This window comes from Quercus lobata, chromosome 2, assembly GCF_001633185.2.
Source record: "Quercus lobata isolate SW786 chromosome 2, ValleyOak3.0 Primary Assembly, whole genome shotgun sequence".
NCBI lineage: Eukaryota > Viridiplantae > Streptophyta > Magnoliopsida > Fagales > Fagaceae > Quercus > Quercus lobata.
Window position 1 is genome coordinate 17326227 of NC_044905.1, and position 16704 is coordinate 17342930.

Below are 16704 nucleotides of genomic sequence, written 5' to 3' on the forward strand. Positions count from 1 at the left end.
CTCCCTGTTGCTTCCCTTTAGTTGTGCAGTTGATCTGCTGTGATTATTTGTGAATTAAAAATACTGATTAGTTCTGTTTCCTAGTTTCAATTATTTTCATATTTTGTTCATTCTATGCACCTCCTGACACTTAGCAAGATCTTTGGCATTAACAGTGATTTGATGGAATTCTTTTCTTTTGTTATCACATCCATGCTTACAGCATTTGTAGGTTTCTTTGAAATGGGACTGCACACATCTGTTTGTCAGCACATTTTCCTTTTTCAATAAATTTTTACTTGTAAAAAAAAAAAAAAAAAAAAAAAGATTAAAAAAAAAAATTTTGACCTACAAATTTTTATTTTTTTACTTGTAGGTGATGATGATGGGACTTGTCGAATCTGGGATGCTCGGTATTCCAACCTCCAGCCAAGAGTATACATTCCGAAACCTACAGACATTTTAAATGGTTAGATGATTGCTTCTGCATTGTTGCTTATTAGTTAACTAATATTTCTGTGATATTCACTTACATAGTAACTGTGAAGTTTACTGCAGGGAATAGCAATGGTCTGTCAAGCAACAGACCCTCCTCAAGTAATGGCCCACAGAGCCATCAGATGCTTTGTTGTGCTTACAATGCCAATAGAACTGTTTTTGTTACTGTTAGCTCTGACACTTTTGCAAGGGTGCGTTCAAACATATACCCTTGAATTAAGTTCATATGATTCGTCTACTAAAATTTAGCTTACTTGTATTGGTTACTTTGGTTAGATATATCTTGTTGGATATATTCATCAAGAACCATGTACTTGCAGGTTTGGAGTGATTTTAAATGTACCCAAGAGGACCTGGATCAACCAGTACCTGAGTTGGATCTGTTGTCTGGCCATGAGAATGATGTCAATTATGTGCAATTCAGGTTAGTCCACCCCAGTTAGTGACTGACCTTACATTTGATTTTTATGATGTTTCATATTATCTGTGCTGCTTACTTTATGCAGTGGTTGCGCTAGGGGCAATATCAGGTTGCTTAAATTTTGAAAGGAAAAAAGAACCAAGGGGCAATATCGGGCTACTCAATTTTGAAAGGAAAATAAGATTAAAAAATGAAGGTATATTCACAGAACAGGAATTTTTGAACTTTGGAATATTCTCCTTCAAAGAGTCGGCCATCGAAGATTTTGAGGTGGTGTACTAATAACTCTGAAGCTAATTTTGTTTTAGCTTAAGAATTGTGCAAAGCATCTTCCATTCATGTTTTGAAGAGGTTTTCAAGTTATTTAGATTATAATTTTGAAATTATAAGGTTTATCAGATTTCAAAGCTTTATTTATACCTTTCTATCTGCTTCATTCTGATGCTTGGGATTGTCTCTTGCTTCCCCCCCCCCCCCCCCCCCCCTTTTTTCTCTTTCCCCTCTCTTATTTTTAGTAGATTCTGATTGTAGATATATAAATCTTCTGAAGCTTGATGACAAAGTTTTTTTTTCCCCTTTAAACATTGGTTCTTATGTATCTTTTTTTCCTTTATATCCTTAAGGCAATGGGGAGAGCTGCAACATCTCTTTCAAAGCTAGCAGATACAGCTCGTGAGGAGCTCCCTAGTACTATGGCTACCATTAGGCTATCTGGCATGGAAATCAGCGACCTTACACTGGAACTAAGTGATTTAAGGTGATAGTAAGCTCCCTACTTTTGATTATCCTTTTAATTTTTTTCTTCCTTTATTTCAATTTTTGGTTGTTTTGTGGAATGCTACGGGTAAATTACCATAATTCTTTTTGCTCTGTTGCACATGTTTATCATAAGCTATACATGGACTCCCTTCTGTAATCTGAAAGGACCTTCCTTAAATTTTTACTTGGGTCTCATAAATCATAAACGGGATCCCTTTTGTTACCTTGACCTTCTTGAGGGTTATTCAGTATCTATGTATAGTCCAGAGAAAAAAACCAGGAGTCCTGTAGCCCCATCTTGCTGGGTAAAACACTTCTTTGTTTCTTAATTGAATAGTTTATTATGGAAATGATTGTTGTACTCTATGTTTGTATTATTCTCACTTCTGCTGTTTCATCGCTGATGCTTTGATATTAATATATGTTTATTCCATTTGGTGCTCAGCCAAGAGATAGCTGATGGGGTCAGCAAATCTACTCAAGCTGTGCAAGCGGCAGAAGCTGGAATTCGACAAATTGGTGCAGTTGCTTGCCAGCAAACTATCTGTATGTTGGAGCTGCAACTTTTCTTCTTCTACCTCAAACAACCCCCCGCCCCCTTCTCTCTCTCTCTCTCTCTCTCTCTCTCTCTCTCACCCCAACTCTCCTTTCTAATTTTGTTTCTGGTTATTAATATTGTTCCCCTTTCCTATATTGAGGACTGTCATGTTTGTATGATACAGCAATGATTCAAGAGAGAGCGAGCCTGCCCATCATCTCTTTGCAACCTGTTGTTGCTGGAGCTGCAAAGAAGACTTCTCATGCTGTTGGCCAAGCGACAAAGGCCTTCATGAATATGATCTCTTGGGGGGAGTTCAGCGCAGAGAATGAAGATGACAGTGGAATTGATAGAGTGGAGATTTAAAGGTTTGCTGCTTCCCAATTAAGTGTCGCCTTGTGTACATATTGCAGTGAACATAGACATTAGCTTCAAATGAGTGTGATAATGCAGATGCCCAAAAAAAAATTTTGGGCTAATTTTGGTCATTTGTCTCATATTATTTTTCTTCTTTAAAACCCCAATAAATAAATAATAATAATAATAATCCATTTAAATAATGCCTTATATTTTCTTAGCGGTTCCTCAAAAAAAGAAAAGAAAAAGTAATGCCTTATTTTATATCATAGTTTTGGAAAATGCTAAAGCTACAAACTATTTTACAAATTGCTGATGTAGTGAAATATTATTGATAAGTAAAATGGTGGTGTTTTCAAATGAGAACTAGTAAAAATTTGCGACATCAATAGTTTGTGGCTATAGCATTTCTCCATAGTTTTTAGCATTACAAGATAAAGCATAGAGCATGACCCTAGTAACAAACAACTTACAATGTTTTTCCATCTGCAAACTTGTATTATACATATTCCAGCTCAAGGGAACAACTTTCAATGCAATTATTACTGCTATCCTATATCTGATGTCATCACAGAAATGAAAGTACCAATCTGGGATGCACGGACGCGGCTCCAGAGGCGCCGCACCCGCGTCTGACGCGGTGCGACGCGGCGACGCGTCTGCCACGTGGTTTCTTTTTTTTTTTCGCCGACTCGCGCCGACGCGGCTGAGACTCGACCCGATTCGCGCCGATACGACTGAGACTCGACCCGATTCGAGCCGTATCGGCCGAAATCGGCGAAATGGCCGGTTCAGGCCGAAACGGCCAATTCAGGCCGAAATTCAAACACTCTCTCTCACTCGGTCACTCGTCTCTCTTCTCTGTGCTCTCTGTGGTGTGCGTGTGCTCAGCTTCATCTGCCTCTCTGTCTCTGCTCTCCGTCTCGGCATCTCCACAGCAACCCAACACAAATGCTACTTTCCTGCCTGGTCTTCCGGGCTGGCTTCTCAAAAAAAAAAAAAAAAAAAACACAAATGCTACTTTGTTGGCCTGTGACAGAGTTGCAATATAAAAATCTTTGATTACCCCAAAATGCCCTTTGCTTTGTATTCTACTGGACCCCCTAGATGCACCCAAAGTCATGTGGCTGTTTTGGTCATTTTACCTTAATGTACATGTGTTGGTTGAGATGGGTATAGTGCATGATCTGATATGGCATGATTAGGTGAGAGGGTAGGACATTTCTTTTTTGTTTTGTGTTTTTTGCTTTCTTCTTTCTTTGTTTTGTGAATCTAATGTGTTTTTTAAGAATATTTTAATAGTAAAAATAAATTGAAAATATAAATAAAAATATTTTTAATAATTTTTTAATTGCTGAGTCCTGCCGCACCCGCACCCACCTTTTTCAAAAATTGCCGAGTCCCGCACCCGCACCCGCACCCGAGTCTCAAAACGCACCCGTGCTTCATAGGTACCAATGCATCAATTCCAAAAGCTTGCAACAAATCCAAGTCCGATGCTAGCATAGAAGCATAACCTTTCAGGATGATCCTAGTTAGATTAATGGATGAATTCAAGATACTTTGTGCAGAGAGGCTTGTTATCTAGTCAAGGATTCTACCTGTAAGGTTATTTCCAGAGAGGTCTATGGCATTAGATTTCTGCCACAGTCAAGATCTCTTTGTAATAATATTGATGTATGCTTGTGTAATAGATTCTAAGCAAAACTACTATTATCATAGACCAAAGTACACAGATTGCCAGACAGTTGGGAATTAGTCCAGAAAACTTGTTATGTGCAAGATCTAGGTAGTGAAGAATTGGTAGAATGCATTATTGTTTAGGAATATATCCACTTATTTCCTTTCAAAATTAAAGTAATCTAATGTTATCCATTAACATATATTGTGATGAGCTTTTTCACACACCTGCTCTTGTTGTTAAATTTACTTAGCACCACTTCCTTGAATTGTAATGTTCTCAGGTTTTGTCATGACAACATAGTTACCTGTTCTCGTGACTGAAGTGCAATTATTTGGGTTCCAAGACCACGTAGATCCCATGTGAACCTATCTATGGTTTACCATTATAGTTTCCAAAGTTTTGGTGCTGTACAACTTCCTTGAAATTTTTTTCTAGCTGGGTTTTTTGCAATTTTTATTTATTTATTTTTAATATTGTTTAATTTGATAAAATAAACTATAAAAATATGTAGCATGTGGAATTTGATTCCCTCTCTATCTCATTATTTTAGGAAAAATTTGGACGTTGTACATGTGCATATCATCTAAAAGTTCCACCTCCTCCATTGCCTACACAACCTCCTCGAGGAGGCCCACATCAGAGATTTCTTCCAAACCCCCCCCCCCCCCGGCCGGGTGATAATATGATTGTATGAAGTCTGGATAACCGCTTTGTGCTTGCAGCTTTCATGGGTAAAGTAAATACATTGAATTGGTACTTTACTGGAAAGAAAAATTTATTAACATAAGATCCTCTTGAGTGTACTTGTCCTGGATCTTACCTCAATAAAGCCTTAAATCCAAAAAATGTAGATAATTTCAGGGGCAGTCATTTGCCATCAAGCTTTATCATCACCTGTTATTGTAAACCATCATGTCTCTTCTTGTTTGGTCAACCATTGTTGTGCAGACTTTTAGTAAATGAGAGATAGATCCACCAGGGAAAAAATACTACAGATGCAAGATATAGAAGGGGAATGAATGCTTTCTTTTTTGCCATTTTTTTGTCTTTGAATTTTTAATGAACTCGCCCCATTCATTGACCCTGTACAATACTAACTAATATTCCTATAAAGGATTGGCTTCTCTGTTATCCTCATAGCAGCTTCAATTCAAGCAGATCACTCTCTTTTTATACTGCATTCGTTGGCCTCCCTTGCACAACTGAATGATTGTAGTTACTTTTTACTTTCTCTTGTTTCCAATAGGTTCCACCCATGGCATCTTTTAGTTAAAATATTTCTATTCTACCATTTCATAAATTTTAGCCTCATTCAGTTTTTGTGCATCCTAAAATTAAGCAACCCAGCATTTTGTACTAAGAATTGTAGTTTTCCTGTTAGACATCTTATTAAATCTTCTTTATTTTGATAAGTACTCAGCAATTTGTCTATTTTTCCCCCTTGTTGGCTGTTGTGGGGTGTGGGTTGGATCCCCAGTTATTCATCTTGTTTTTTTATGGGCTACATTTGCCCATTCTTGCTTTCTTCTGGATAGTCTATCCAGGATTTGCACATTTTTTAATTAGACAGAATCAGTTTTTATAACCTATTTTGGGTTATGACTTGTCTTTGGTACTTAACTATGCAGATTGCAGAATATGTGTTTGGAATGCTGTTGATGTTAGCTTAGTTCACTCTTTGACATGTCACACTGAATCTGTAAGTTGTGTATTAATTTTTTTGAACCTGCCATAGGTAGATTTTTTTTTTTTTTTTTGATAATCTGCATTGATATTGAAACTCAAGAAACAGAACAAACAGGGTAATCTTTTTTACAAACAGACTCAATGACCTCAGAAAGATTACCCTTATTAAAACACAAAAAAGGACTAGAAAGTAAAGCAAACTTGGCAGTAGCATGAGCTGCTGCATTACAACTTCTGCTGACCCAAATGAAATTGCAACAAGAAAAGGAGCGAGCAAGATTGCGGATATCATTGATGATGGTATTAATAGTCCAGTCAGGGGGGAGGTCATGGGATGATAGAGGGTCAAAACAGGCCTTGGCATCTCCTTCAAAACAGACAAGGTTCCACTGCTCTTTGATTGCAAGCTTCACTGCCCAGAGAATGGTGGAAGCTTCAGCTTGGATGGGCGAACAAACTTTGACATGAATTTTAGCATGTAGCCCAGATTCTATAAATAATTATTAGAGTTTTGAAAAGACACCTAAATATTCATTGCTTGCTTTTGGAGTCTGTAGAATATATTAACAACAGATTAAGATTAAGTGCAATACTTAGGGTATTGCACTTGATGCAATTCATCCACTTTCTCTCACAAATATTTAAACATTTTTTACTTTTTAACTTTCCTTTAATATATTTTATTTAATGGTTGAGATTGAAAGTTGTTTTTTCAATTTTCAATCTCAGCCATTGATTACAATTGCATCAGGTGCAATACCCTGATTTGAGTCCTATTAACAACTTGAACTGGTCCTAACTTTTTAGATCCAATCCTGAACAACACTCAATGGCCCTGAAGGTGGAATCTAATTTTAACAACTTGGACTTGAGTTCTTAAAATAATGTGTCTATCTTATGATCTGCAAATTAACACTAAATAATCTAAAACAATTATTCTAGTCAATAGTAAGTGTGAGGAAGCAGCCACCATATCCTCTAAGTCTAAGATAATGCAGTAGTCATATCTCACACAGTCATTTCATCAAACAATTGTATAGCATACTCAAAACCAATTTACTTTTTTATTCAATTTTCTCTCCCCCAATCACACCCCCACATCTTCTCTCTCTCCCTCTCTAATTTTTTATATTCAATTTACTCTCTCACACATCTCCACATCCTTTGTCTTTCTTTCTCTCCCTCTCTCTTTTTATAAGATAGGGCCACATTATAAAATATATTTGTTTTGTCAGTTTTTCAATATGGAGGGGTTTGTTTTAAATTATTTGAATGTGTTACAATCTTAGAATAGAAGATATGATGTAAGGTCTATTGTAAAATAATGTATATATATATATATATATATATATTAATAGACAAAACTCAAAGAAAGTTTGATTAGAATTTCAAATTAGAGTATAATTTTGTGCCATGTGTCTAAATTTATGTGGGGACCAAATGATAAAATTCTTTCTTAATTTTTGTGCCAAATGCATTATATATATATATATATATATAATTAAAGTTGTGAGAAAATATAATTTAAATTTTAAATTGAATAGCTTATTTTGCTTCATGTGTCTTATCTAAAATTTCAATTTTTTTTTTTTTTGCATGCATTAACACCTAACACGGAAGTCAAGAAAATCACAATAATCACGTTCATTCACCTAAGTAAAAACATTTAACTTGCACACTACAAAATCCCTACCATCCCATTCATTGTTCCTATAAACGTAAAACATGCAACCTTTCAAAAACATTTAGTCACATTTTCCACAAAAAAAAAAAAACATAAAAACCTTTGTATGCCTCCACCACTTAAAAGTTAAAATCACACAAAATTTCATTCTCCCATAGATCTTCACATTTAGCTTTCATTTATCTCTCAAATGCATAATATTTGCTCTGAGTTTTTAAAGGTATTAAGGTTAGTTTCTCTCTCTCTCTCTCTCTCTCTCGCTTTCATATTCTTATTTTTTCCCCCCCTCAATTTGGGCTGCAATTTGTGCAATCATTTTTTTTTAGTGGTATGATGAATATCGAAAAAGTAGAGTCTCCATTAACAAAACAAAGCACATACTCCTAAGAAAAGGTGAGTACAAGTTTTCCTATCTTTTTGTGAAAATTTTGTTCTTGAATTATATATTTATATTGTAGTTTTTCTATGATTAATGTTGCAGATATTGTTGGTCATATTCATAGAGCTTGAGATTTGGACAATTCGCATAGAAAATTTGTGTTGACTGGTCGGTTTGATTATTACTATCGGTAAAGGCCAGGGTTGAGGAATTGAGTAATGACAACGAGGGTTTTCTCAAGAAGATCTCGAATGTTATGAACAAAGTCTCAGAGTCAAAGAGCCTGCAGTTTGAGGTAGAAGAGAACACCAAGACCATCATGGAGAAAGTAGAGATTCTGGAGAAGGAGCTGGAGCAGGCCAGGAAGGCTCTTACAGACAAAGGTGCCGAGCTGAAAAGCTATGAGGCAGTTGATGATGCTAAAATCCAGGATGCCTATTACCAGGGTCAATATGACTGTATTGCTACTATAAAGCCCAAGGTTCAGTAGAACCTTTCAACCTACTTCTCTAAGGGATGGACCGCTGCCCTGGACAAGTTGCAATTGGAGGCTTCCTCTTCTCTTAGGGCAGAGAACAACATTCCAATTCTTGAGGAGTTGGTCATCATTCCAAACCCTGAGATCCAGGCCATCATTAATGATGACTTTTCGTCCGCCAGGTTGACGGGGCTAGACTTATTGCGTCTTTGGGAGGGAGAACCATCTCTGAGGCGTTATCTTCAATCGAGGAACCTCCCTGTGTTTAGCTTCAAGTTTCTAGTTTTTTATTTTTTTTTTATTTTTTTATTTAAGGACAATTCTACAGTTTTCCCGATTTTAGGGGCTTTTGCTTTATAGCTTAATACTTGTATTTGATGTTAGGACATATGTGATTCACTTGTTAGGAACATATGTCACTATTTTATATAATTGGATAATTCTTTGACAAAACACACTTTACTGGTATTTAGGTAGATCTAGGATGTGTTTAATACTTCAAGAAACAAGGTTTCAAGTTCAAGTGTTAAAGCCATACAAGCCTGTCCAAGATTCAAGTGTGAAAAGTTCTGTTCATTAAAGCTCAACAGCTAGCCCGATAGCTAGCATCTATCGAGCCTTGAAGAGCTGTTCTAGCCCATGGCTCGACAGATAGGGTATTTGTCGAGGTTTATGAAATTCAGATTTTCTGTTCTGTTTTTCATCGAATCTGTGATTATATATTTGAGCTTTTTTTTCTCACAACCCTAGACATATAAAAGGATTATTTTAAGGGCCATCAAAAGTGACACAAGTTGCACAAGTGTTGAGCAAAGTTTGTTCAAGTAAATTGTGACCGGAGATAGAATTTGCCCTAGTTCATCTTTCTTGTGAAGAAGCTACTGTGTTTGTGCATCGTAGGGTTTTGTAACCAAGGATCTTCTTGATCTTCATCATGTGATGACCTGAAGAACTTTATAGCCAACATCCTTCTCTAGTTGGTGATTGAAGTCGCGTACTGGGATCCGCGCAATTGGTTAGTCACGTACTGGGAGAAAAATGAGAGATTGTCACTACAGAACAAGTCTAATTGAGTATTGAGGTTAGGGTTCAACTGTAGGTTTGTATAAGGTACTGAGATTCCTTTACTTGTAACTGCTTATTTTGATAATGGTGGATTCTCGGGAGTGATGACCTTAAAATCACTTAGTAGGGTTTTTACCGTGTAGGTTTTCCCCATTCGTAAACAAATCACCATGTCAATTTAATTTCCGCTGCATACTTAGTTTAATTGGTGATTTGTTTGTGCTGCCACGTACATTGCATGTTAATTTGATTAATTAATAAATTTGGCTAATTAATCAATTAATTCATCACAAAGGGTTAATACATTCTTGGCCTATCATTTGGAATGTTTGTCTGAAAATACTTGTGTTTCTCTTTTACTCATCTATACTACATGCTTGCATTTCTCGAGTTTATTTAAACATTCAATTGCTACCTTTTATACTTTTCTCCCGTGGAGAGAATGCCACTGTTTTTCTGCTACATTAATAATTTGCTAAGTTGTGATAACTTTTGATAGTTGACTACCGAACAAAAATGATAAATTTTCCCAACCACTTACTCGAGATATTTGCTTTATAGCACTCATTTCATTTGAGTCTCGTTCGAAGCTCATCCGAGGAAATATCATGGTTTTACACCAAGGGATTTGTATCCAATAAAGTTTTAATTCTGTTTTCTGTTAGTGGCCCTAAAACTAAGCTAAGGCAGAGAACTTAGCTTAAAACCCACATGAGACAAAGATAGGGTCTAGTATCGTGGGGTTTATTTTCAAAGAAGTTTTAATTTTGCTTTCTGTTAGTGATCTTGAGATCAGGCTAAGGTAGAGAACTGAGCTTAAAACCCACCTGAGGTAAAGACAAGGTCTAGTATTGTGGGGTTTATTTTCAAAGAAGTTTTAATTTTTCTTTATGTTAGTGATCTTGAGATCAGACTAAGGCAGAGAACTCAGCTTAAAACCCACTTGAGGCAAAGACAGGGTCTAGTACAACGGGGTTTATTTTCAAAGAAGTTTTAATTTTGCTTTCTGTTAGTGATCTTGAGATTAGGCTAGGGCAGAGAACTCAGCTTAAAATCCACTCGAGGCAAAGATAGGGTCTAGTACCGCAGGGTTTATTTACATGCTCTTATAATTTCCTGTCATGTTTTCATAGAACTTGTTGCCATTCATTGAACTTTGACAAAATAGCAGTACAAGTAATACACACCTTATATTATTATCAAAATTAATACTTGTTCAAATTAGAAACATTCCATGGCCTTGCTACAAGTCTCTCATCTAAGTCTTCTAGTCGATAAGCTCCAGCCCCTACAATGAATGTGACTCTATAGGGACCTTCCCAGGTTGGGCTTAGCTTTCCCATAGTAAGATCCCGGGTGTTACCCAAAACTTTTCTAAGCACCAAGTCCTTTGGAATAAACTCCCTAATCTTGATACCCTTGCTATACCCTCGACTAATCCTCTGTTAGTAGTTGGCCAACTTTGCTGAAGCAACATCACGGATTTCTTCTACTAGATCCAAATGCTTGCAAGGTAGCTGATCATTCTTCTCTACTCTAAATAGATCTGTCCGAGAAGTAGGCAATCCTGTTTCCATGGGTATCACAGCTTCTGCCCCGTACGTCATGGAGAAGGGAGTTTCTCCTGTGGAACGTTGTGGGGTAGTTCGATATGCCCATAGCACGCTTGGTAACTCTTCTACCCATCGCTCCTCTGATTCATCAAGCCTTTTTTTCAACCCATCAATGATGGATTTATTAGTGGCTTCTGCTTGACTATTGCTTTGCGGATAAGACGGGGTAGAATACCTGTCAATTATTCCTAACTTTGTACAGTATCACCTAAAAGCCTTACTGTCAAATTGCAATCCATTTTTCGACAGAGAACTCTTGGCACACTGAACTGCATCACAATATTCTTCCAAACGAACCTCGTAACATTTGTATCTCTGATACTAGCTAGGGGCTTTGCTTCTACCCACTTAGTGAAATAATCTGTTGCTACCAGGAGCCACCTTCTATTTCCTGTTGCCCTCGAGAAAGGTCCCATTCTGTCCAGCCCCCATTGAGTGAACGACCATGGGCTAGATATAGGATTAAGAAGATTCCCTGGCTAATGAATGCCATGGGCAAACCTTTGGCACTGATCACATTTTTTGGAGAAGTCCACGGTTTGTTTCTGCATATTCGGCCACCAATACCCCTGAGTGAGGGCTCAGTATGCCAATGATCTTCCTCTAGTATGACTCCTGCATATTCCTTCATGTAATTCTTCTAGAAGTCCCTCAACTGCCTCGGGGTGCACATAAAGCAAATAAGGACCCTAGTATGACCTTTTTATATAACTTCCCCTCTTTACATACCTAATACCACGGAGATCTGCATCTAATCCGTTTAGCCTCTTTCCTGTCCTCAGGGAGTGTCCCATTTCGGAGATAAGCTATAATAGGATCCATCCAACTCACAGACGGTTGTATGCTTAAAATTAAGTTCTTACCCGAAGGAATAACACTAGAAAGAGGTAAAAGCTCAACTGACACAATTCTCGAAAGGGGATCTGTTACCGAAAAAGCCAAAGTAGCTAGAGAATCAGTGTGACTGTTGCCTCCCCTAGAAATTTGTAATATCTCCATCTCCTTGAATTGACACTTTAATACTCCGATCTTTTTCAAATAGCTTATCATCCTCTAATCCTTGGCTTCAAAATCACCAGATATTTGACCAACAACCAGCCGAGAATCACAGTGTAACTGGACTCTATCTGCCCCTACCTATCTAGACATCCTTAGTCCTGCAAGGAAAGCTTCGTACTCGGCTTCGTTATTTGACGCTGGGAAACCTAGCCTTAATGACTTTTCCACTTTGATTCCTTCCAGAGAGATCAGTATGATTCCCACCCTTGCTTCTCGGCAATTTGATGCCCCATCTACATACACCTGCCATATCCTTTCATGAAGTTTTGCTACCTTGCCTCTCTCCACTTGCAAAATTTTTGGATGCCCAAGGGTAAATTCAGCTACGAACTCTGCTAAAACTTGTCCTTTGAAGAAGGTACAGGGCTTGTACTGAATATCATAAGCTCCCAGGGAAGTCCCCCACTTGGCTATCCTTTTTGTGAAGTCTGACCTTCTAAGTAACGCCTGCAAAGGGTGTTTGGTTAATACAACTACGGTATAAGCTTGAAAATAATGGGGCAACTTCCGCACAGCATGGATTATTGAGAGGGCAGCTTTCTCCAAGGGTAAGTAGTGTGTTTCAGCTTCCACAAGAGTTTTGTTGATATAAAAGATTGGCTTTTGAACTCCCTGGTCTAGCCTTAACAAGACCACACTGACTGTGTGATCCGTTATGGCTAAATACATGTACAATGTCCCTCCTGGAATCAATCTTGACAAGATGGGAGCCCGTGATAAGTAGAATTTAAGCTCATCGAAAGCCACTGGCACTCATCTATCCATTGAAAGTCCTTCCACATCTTTCGCAACTAGAAGAATGGTTGACACCTATCTGCAGATCGTGAAATGAATAGATTAAGAGCCACGGTCAACCCAGTAAGTTGTTGAACTTCCCTTGGGTTCCTTGGCGACTTCAAATTTTGTAAAGCTGCAATCTGATCTGGGTTTACCTCAATACCTCGATGAGTGACTAAATACCTCAAAAACTTTCCCGAGCTTACCCTAAACGCACATTTAGAAGCATTCAATTTCAAATGGTGCTTTCGTAATGTCTCAAAGGTTTCTGCGAGATCTGTAAGATGGTCCTCCATGACCTTACTCTTTACCACCATATCATCTATATAAGCCTCCATATTTCTTCCCAACTGTTCCTTGAACATCTTAGTCACCATTCGCTAATAAGTGGATCCTGCATTCTTCAAACCAAATGACATAACTTTGTAATGAAAATTTCCTGTGGGAGTAATGAAAGAAGTTTTCTCTTGGTCTTTGGGGGCCAAAGCTATGTGATGGTACCCCTAAAACGCATTAAGAAAACTCATTCTAGGGTGCCCAAAAGTTGCATCAACAAGTTGGTCTATCTTGGGCACGGGAAAAGGATCCTTTGGATATGCCTTGTTCAAATCTGTGAAGTCCATGCATACTCGCTACTTCTCATTTTTCTTTTTTTACCACAATCGTGTTAGCCAACCACTTAGGATAAAAAGCCTCCTTAATTGCCCAAGCTTCCTCAAGTCTATTCACCTCTTCCTTCACTACCCCAACATATACATCCGAGGATCTGTGAGGTCTCTGCTTCTTTGTCGGACATTAGGGGTCAACATTTAGTTGATGAAAAATAAAATTTAGGTCCACCCCAGGTGCTTCATACAGACTTCATGCAAATACATCCAGATTACTTACTAAAAACAGAATTAACTTTACTTTTTCTAAGATCAGGAGGTTCGCTCCTAAATGAAAATATTTATCCTTAAGGTCAATGTGTATTTTTTCCAATCGCTCACATACGTCCTCGGGAGGTGACTGTAATTGCTATAACTGACCTGCTGGCTCAGGCTTTTCTCCCTTCCTATGTTCCACGATGGCCACCTAACATCTGCAAGCTATAAGTTGATCCCTACACAAGTTAACAATTCCATACTTGGTTGGAAATTTGACCTTCTGAGGCAAAGATGAAGGTACCACACCCATGGAGTGTATCCAAGGACGTCTAAGGATTGCTGTGTAAGGAGAGTAGGAGTGTACCACTATAAAGTTGACCATTACTTTCCTTTCTTCCAATTCCACGAGAAGAGTCACTTGTCTAACTAGCATAACGACGGTTCCATCAAAAGCTACCAAAGGACTATTATATGGAGCTAAATCCTCAAGGGTAAGCCCTAACCCCTCATATAAGTTAGGATACATGATTTCTGCTCTTCCTTGATCCACCAGAACCCTCCACAGGAAGAGTCACCTGTCCAGCTGGCATAATGATGGTTCCATCAAAAGCTACCAAAGGACTATCATATGGAGCTAAATCCTCAAGGGTAAGCCCTAACCCCTCATATAAGTCAGGATACATGATTTTTGCTCCACCTCCTTAATCCACCAGAACCTTTCCAATATCATAACCTCTAACCTGCAGCGTTATCACCAATGCATCTTCGTGGGACTGAAGTACATCCTTGAGGTCTTTTGCATTAAAGCCAATGCAATCATCTTCCCAACGCCACTTCTTTTTCATAGGACCATCTAATTCTGATCAGAAATGGATCCCACAGCCATTATCCGTGATGAAGTTTCAGCAGCTCCTACCCGTTGACTAGATGTATGTATTACCCCTATAAGCCCCCGTGCTGGGGCTGAAGTTCTTGAGGTGCTCACCCCTTTCAGAACTTGCAGATGAGGATCTTCCCGTACTAAGAATTCCCCCAAATAACCGGCCTTCTCCAGCTGATGTAAATGGTCTTTTAAGGTTCGGCAATCTTCGGATATGTGTCCTTGGTCTCGATGATATGAGCAATATAGCCTTTGATTTCTCCTTGTGACATCCCCACTCATTTTGTTTGGCCAATGAAAGTATGGCTTGTTCTTTACCTTTTCCACAATTTGGTATATGGGCTTTTTGTACAATGAGCTTACCAACTCTAACCTCGACTTCTGAACTTGAGGGAAGAAGTCTTTTCGAGATCGTGGAGCTTAATCTGCTTTAACCTCCTTCTTCTCCATGGTGGAAGTCTTTGCCTTGGCCTTGTCTTGTAATTGGTCATCTTCTAACCTCTTATACTCTTCTACTTGCTCCATTAGCTTATATATATCCGTAACTAGTTTCAAGGCCAAAAAAGCTCTTAAATCAGAATCAATAGGGAGTCCCACTTTGAAAGTACTAGCTACAATTCCTCCATTGTCTCCCTTAATCTCATTATATAACTCCTAGTAACGATCTGAATAGGCCCTTAAAGTTTCCCCCTCCTTCATTGCCCTTGTAAGAAGTGAGGCAAAAGGCTTCAGAGTTCTACTACATGTCACAAATCATGCCCTAAACGCTCTAATTAGCTCATCATAGCCCCAAATAGATCCTTTTTCCAACCCATCAAACCATCTCATAGCTATCAGCCCTAAGCTTGAATGGAAAATTTTACACATCAATGCCTCATTTTTAGCATATATGGCCATGCTTTGAGTATAATGACTGACATGTTCCATGGGATCTGTCCTACCATCATATATGGTGAAGGTTGGCCTTGTGAACCTTCGCGGCAAATCAATTTTCTCAATTTCTTCAGAGAAAGGAGATTGTGATATCTGCTGCAAAACCTTGCCCATAACATCATCTCCTAAAACTGACAGTGTCACTGAAACTCAAGAATGAGGAACTATTGTGTGCTGAGGAGTTAGACCTTTATGCCTCTCTTGATCTTGTTCTTCCCTTCTGCTTTTCCTTTAAGGTGGTGAGGCCGTTCTCTCCTTACGAGACCGCTCACGTTCCCCGTGGGGATAACTTGTCTTTTTCTTCTTATTCCTATCATCCACCACACGCTACTCTCCCTGGGAATGACTGTGTGTTGGACTCGGACCCCTTCGACGACGAAGTTCTTTATCCTTACAAAGTAGTAACTTTGTATCCCTCTTCACCTCCCTCTACAGCACTACCACTTGCTCCCTTAGCTCTTCCATTTCCTTCTCCCTATTAGAATGTGAGGATCCACTTGTATTGGTGGCAGATTGTTGTCCCTGTGGACGTGGGCTAGGCGGCCATGTGGCCTCCCCATGAACCTCAGACCTCACTTGTCGCTCCACATGAATAGATTCTTCTGAATTCCAAATGGGCTGGGCTACTCCGAGACCAATTAGCCATAAAAAATAAACCAACTTTTGAGCCTACTGCTCAGTAGAGATTTCTCATAGATTGCGCCAATTGTGGACAGGGAAAAAACCAGCCCCCCTCCTCGAGGTCCTCTGCAGATTACCAGTGACAAGCCCACAAAATTTAATTAAAAAGAAATAAACGGGAATAAAAACTCCATGATAGGAAGCTCAAACAATTGATTTTATTCATCATCAGTCTTACAAGAGTATTTCCCTTACCTTTTCATACAGTCCCCCTTTTTCCGTCCCCAAAAGAAAAAAAAAAAATCCCCTTTTCTCAACTTGGCTTTCCTCTTATTTATAGGCCTCCCCACTATTCCTACTTTTATAGCTGTTACACTGCCGACCTAGTCTCCAAAGATATTTTTCTTACTTTATTGGTTTTCTCCCC

At 38.5% G+C, this 16704-nt stretch overlaps 1 protein-coding gene across 1 annotated transcript; it reads left to right on the forward strand.

Moving 5' to 3' along the window:
• Nucleotides 1-564: 564 nt before the first annotated feature.
• On the forward strand, nucleotides 565-2683 carry LOC115975544. The gene is made up of 6 exons (XM_031096357.1): nucleotides 565-668; nucleotides 798-901; nucleotides 984-1168; nucleotides 1522-1655; nucleotides 2103-2203; nucleotides 2380-2683. The coding sequence occupies exons 1-6, from the start codon at nucleotides 580-582 to the stop codon at nucleotides 2559-2561; spliced, it is 795 nt and encodes a 264-aa protein (XP_030952217.1). The 5' UTR covers nucleotides 565-579; the 3' UTR covers nucleotides 2562-2683.
• The last annotated feature ends 14021 nt before the right edge of the window (nucleotides 2684-16704 follow it).

Excerpts from the sequence above, each read along its gene's own strand:
- LOC115975544 (XM_031096357.1), top strand. The coding sequence starts at position 580 with ATGGCCCACAGAGCCATCAGATGCTTTGTTGTGCTTACAATGCCAATA. Across the intron at positions 902-983 it reads GTCAATTATGTGCAATTCAG|TGGTTGCGCTAGGGGCAATA; the intron begins GTTAGTCCACCC and ends TACTTTATGCAG. Across the intron at positions 1,169-1,521 it reads CGGCCATCGAAGATTTTGAG|GCAATGGGGAGAGCTGCAAC; the intron begins GTGGTGTACTAA and ends TATATCCTTAAG.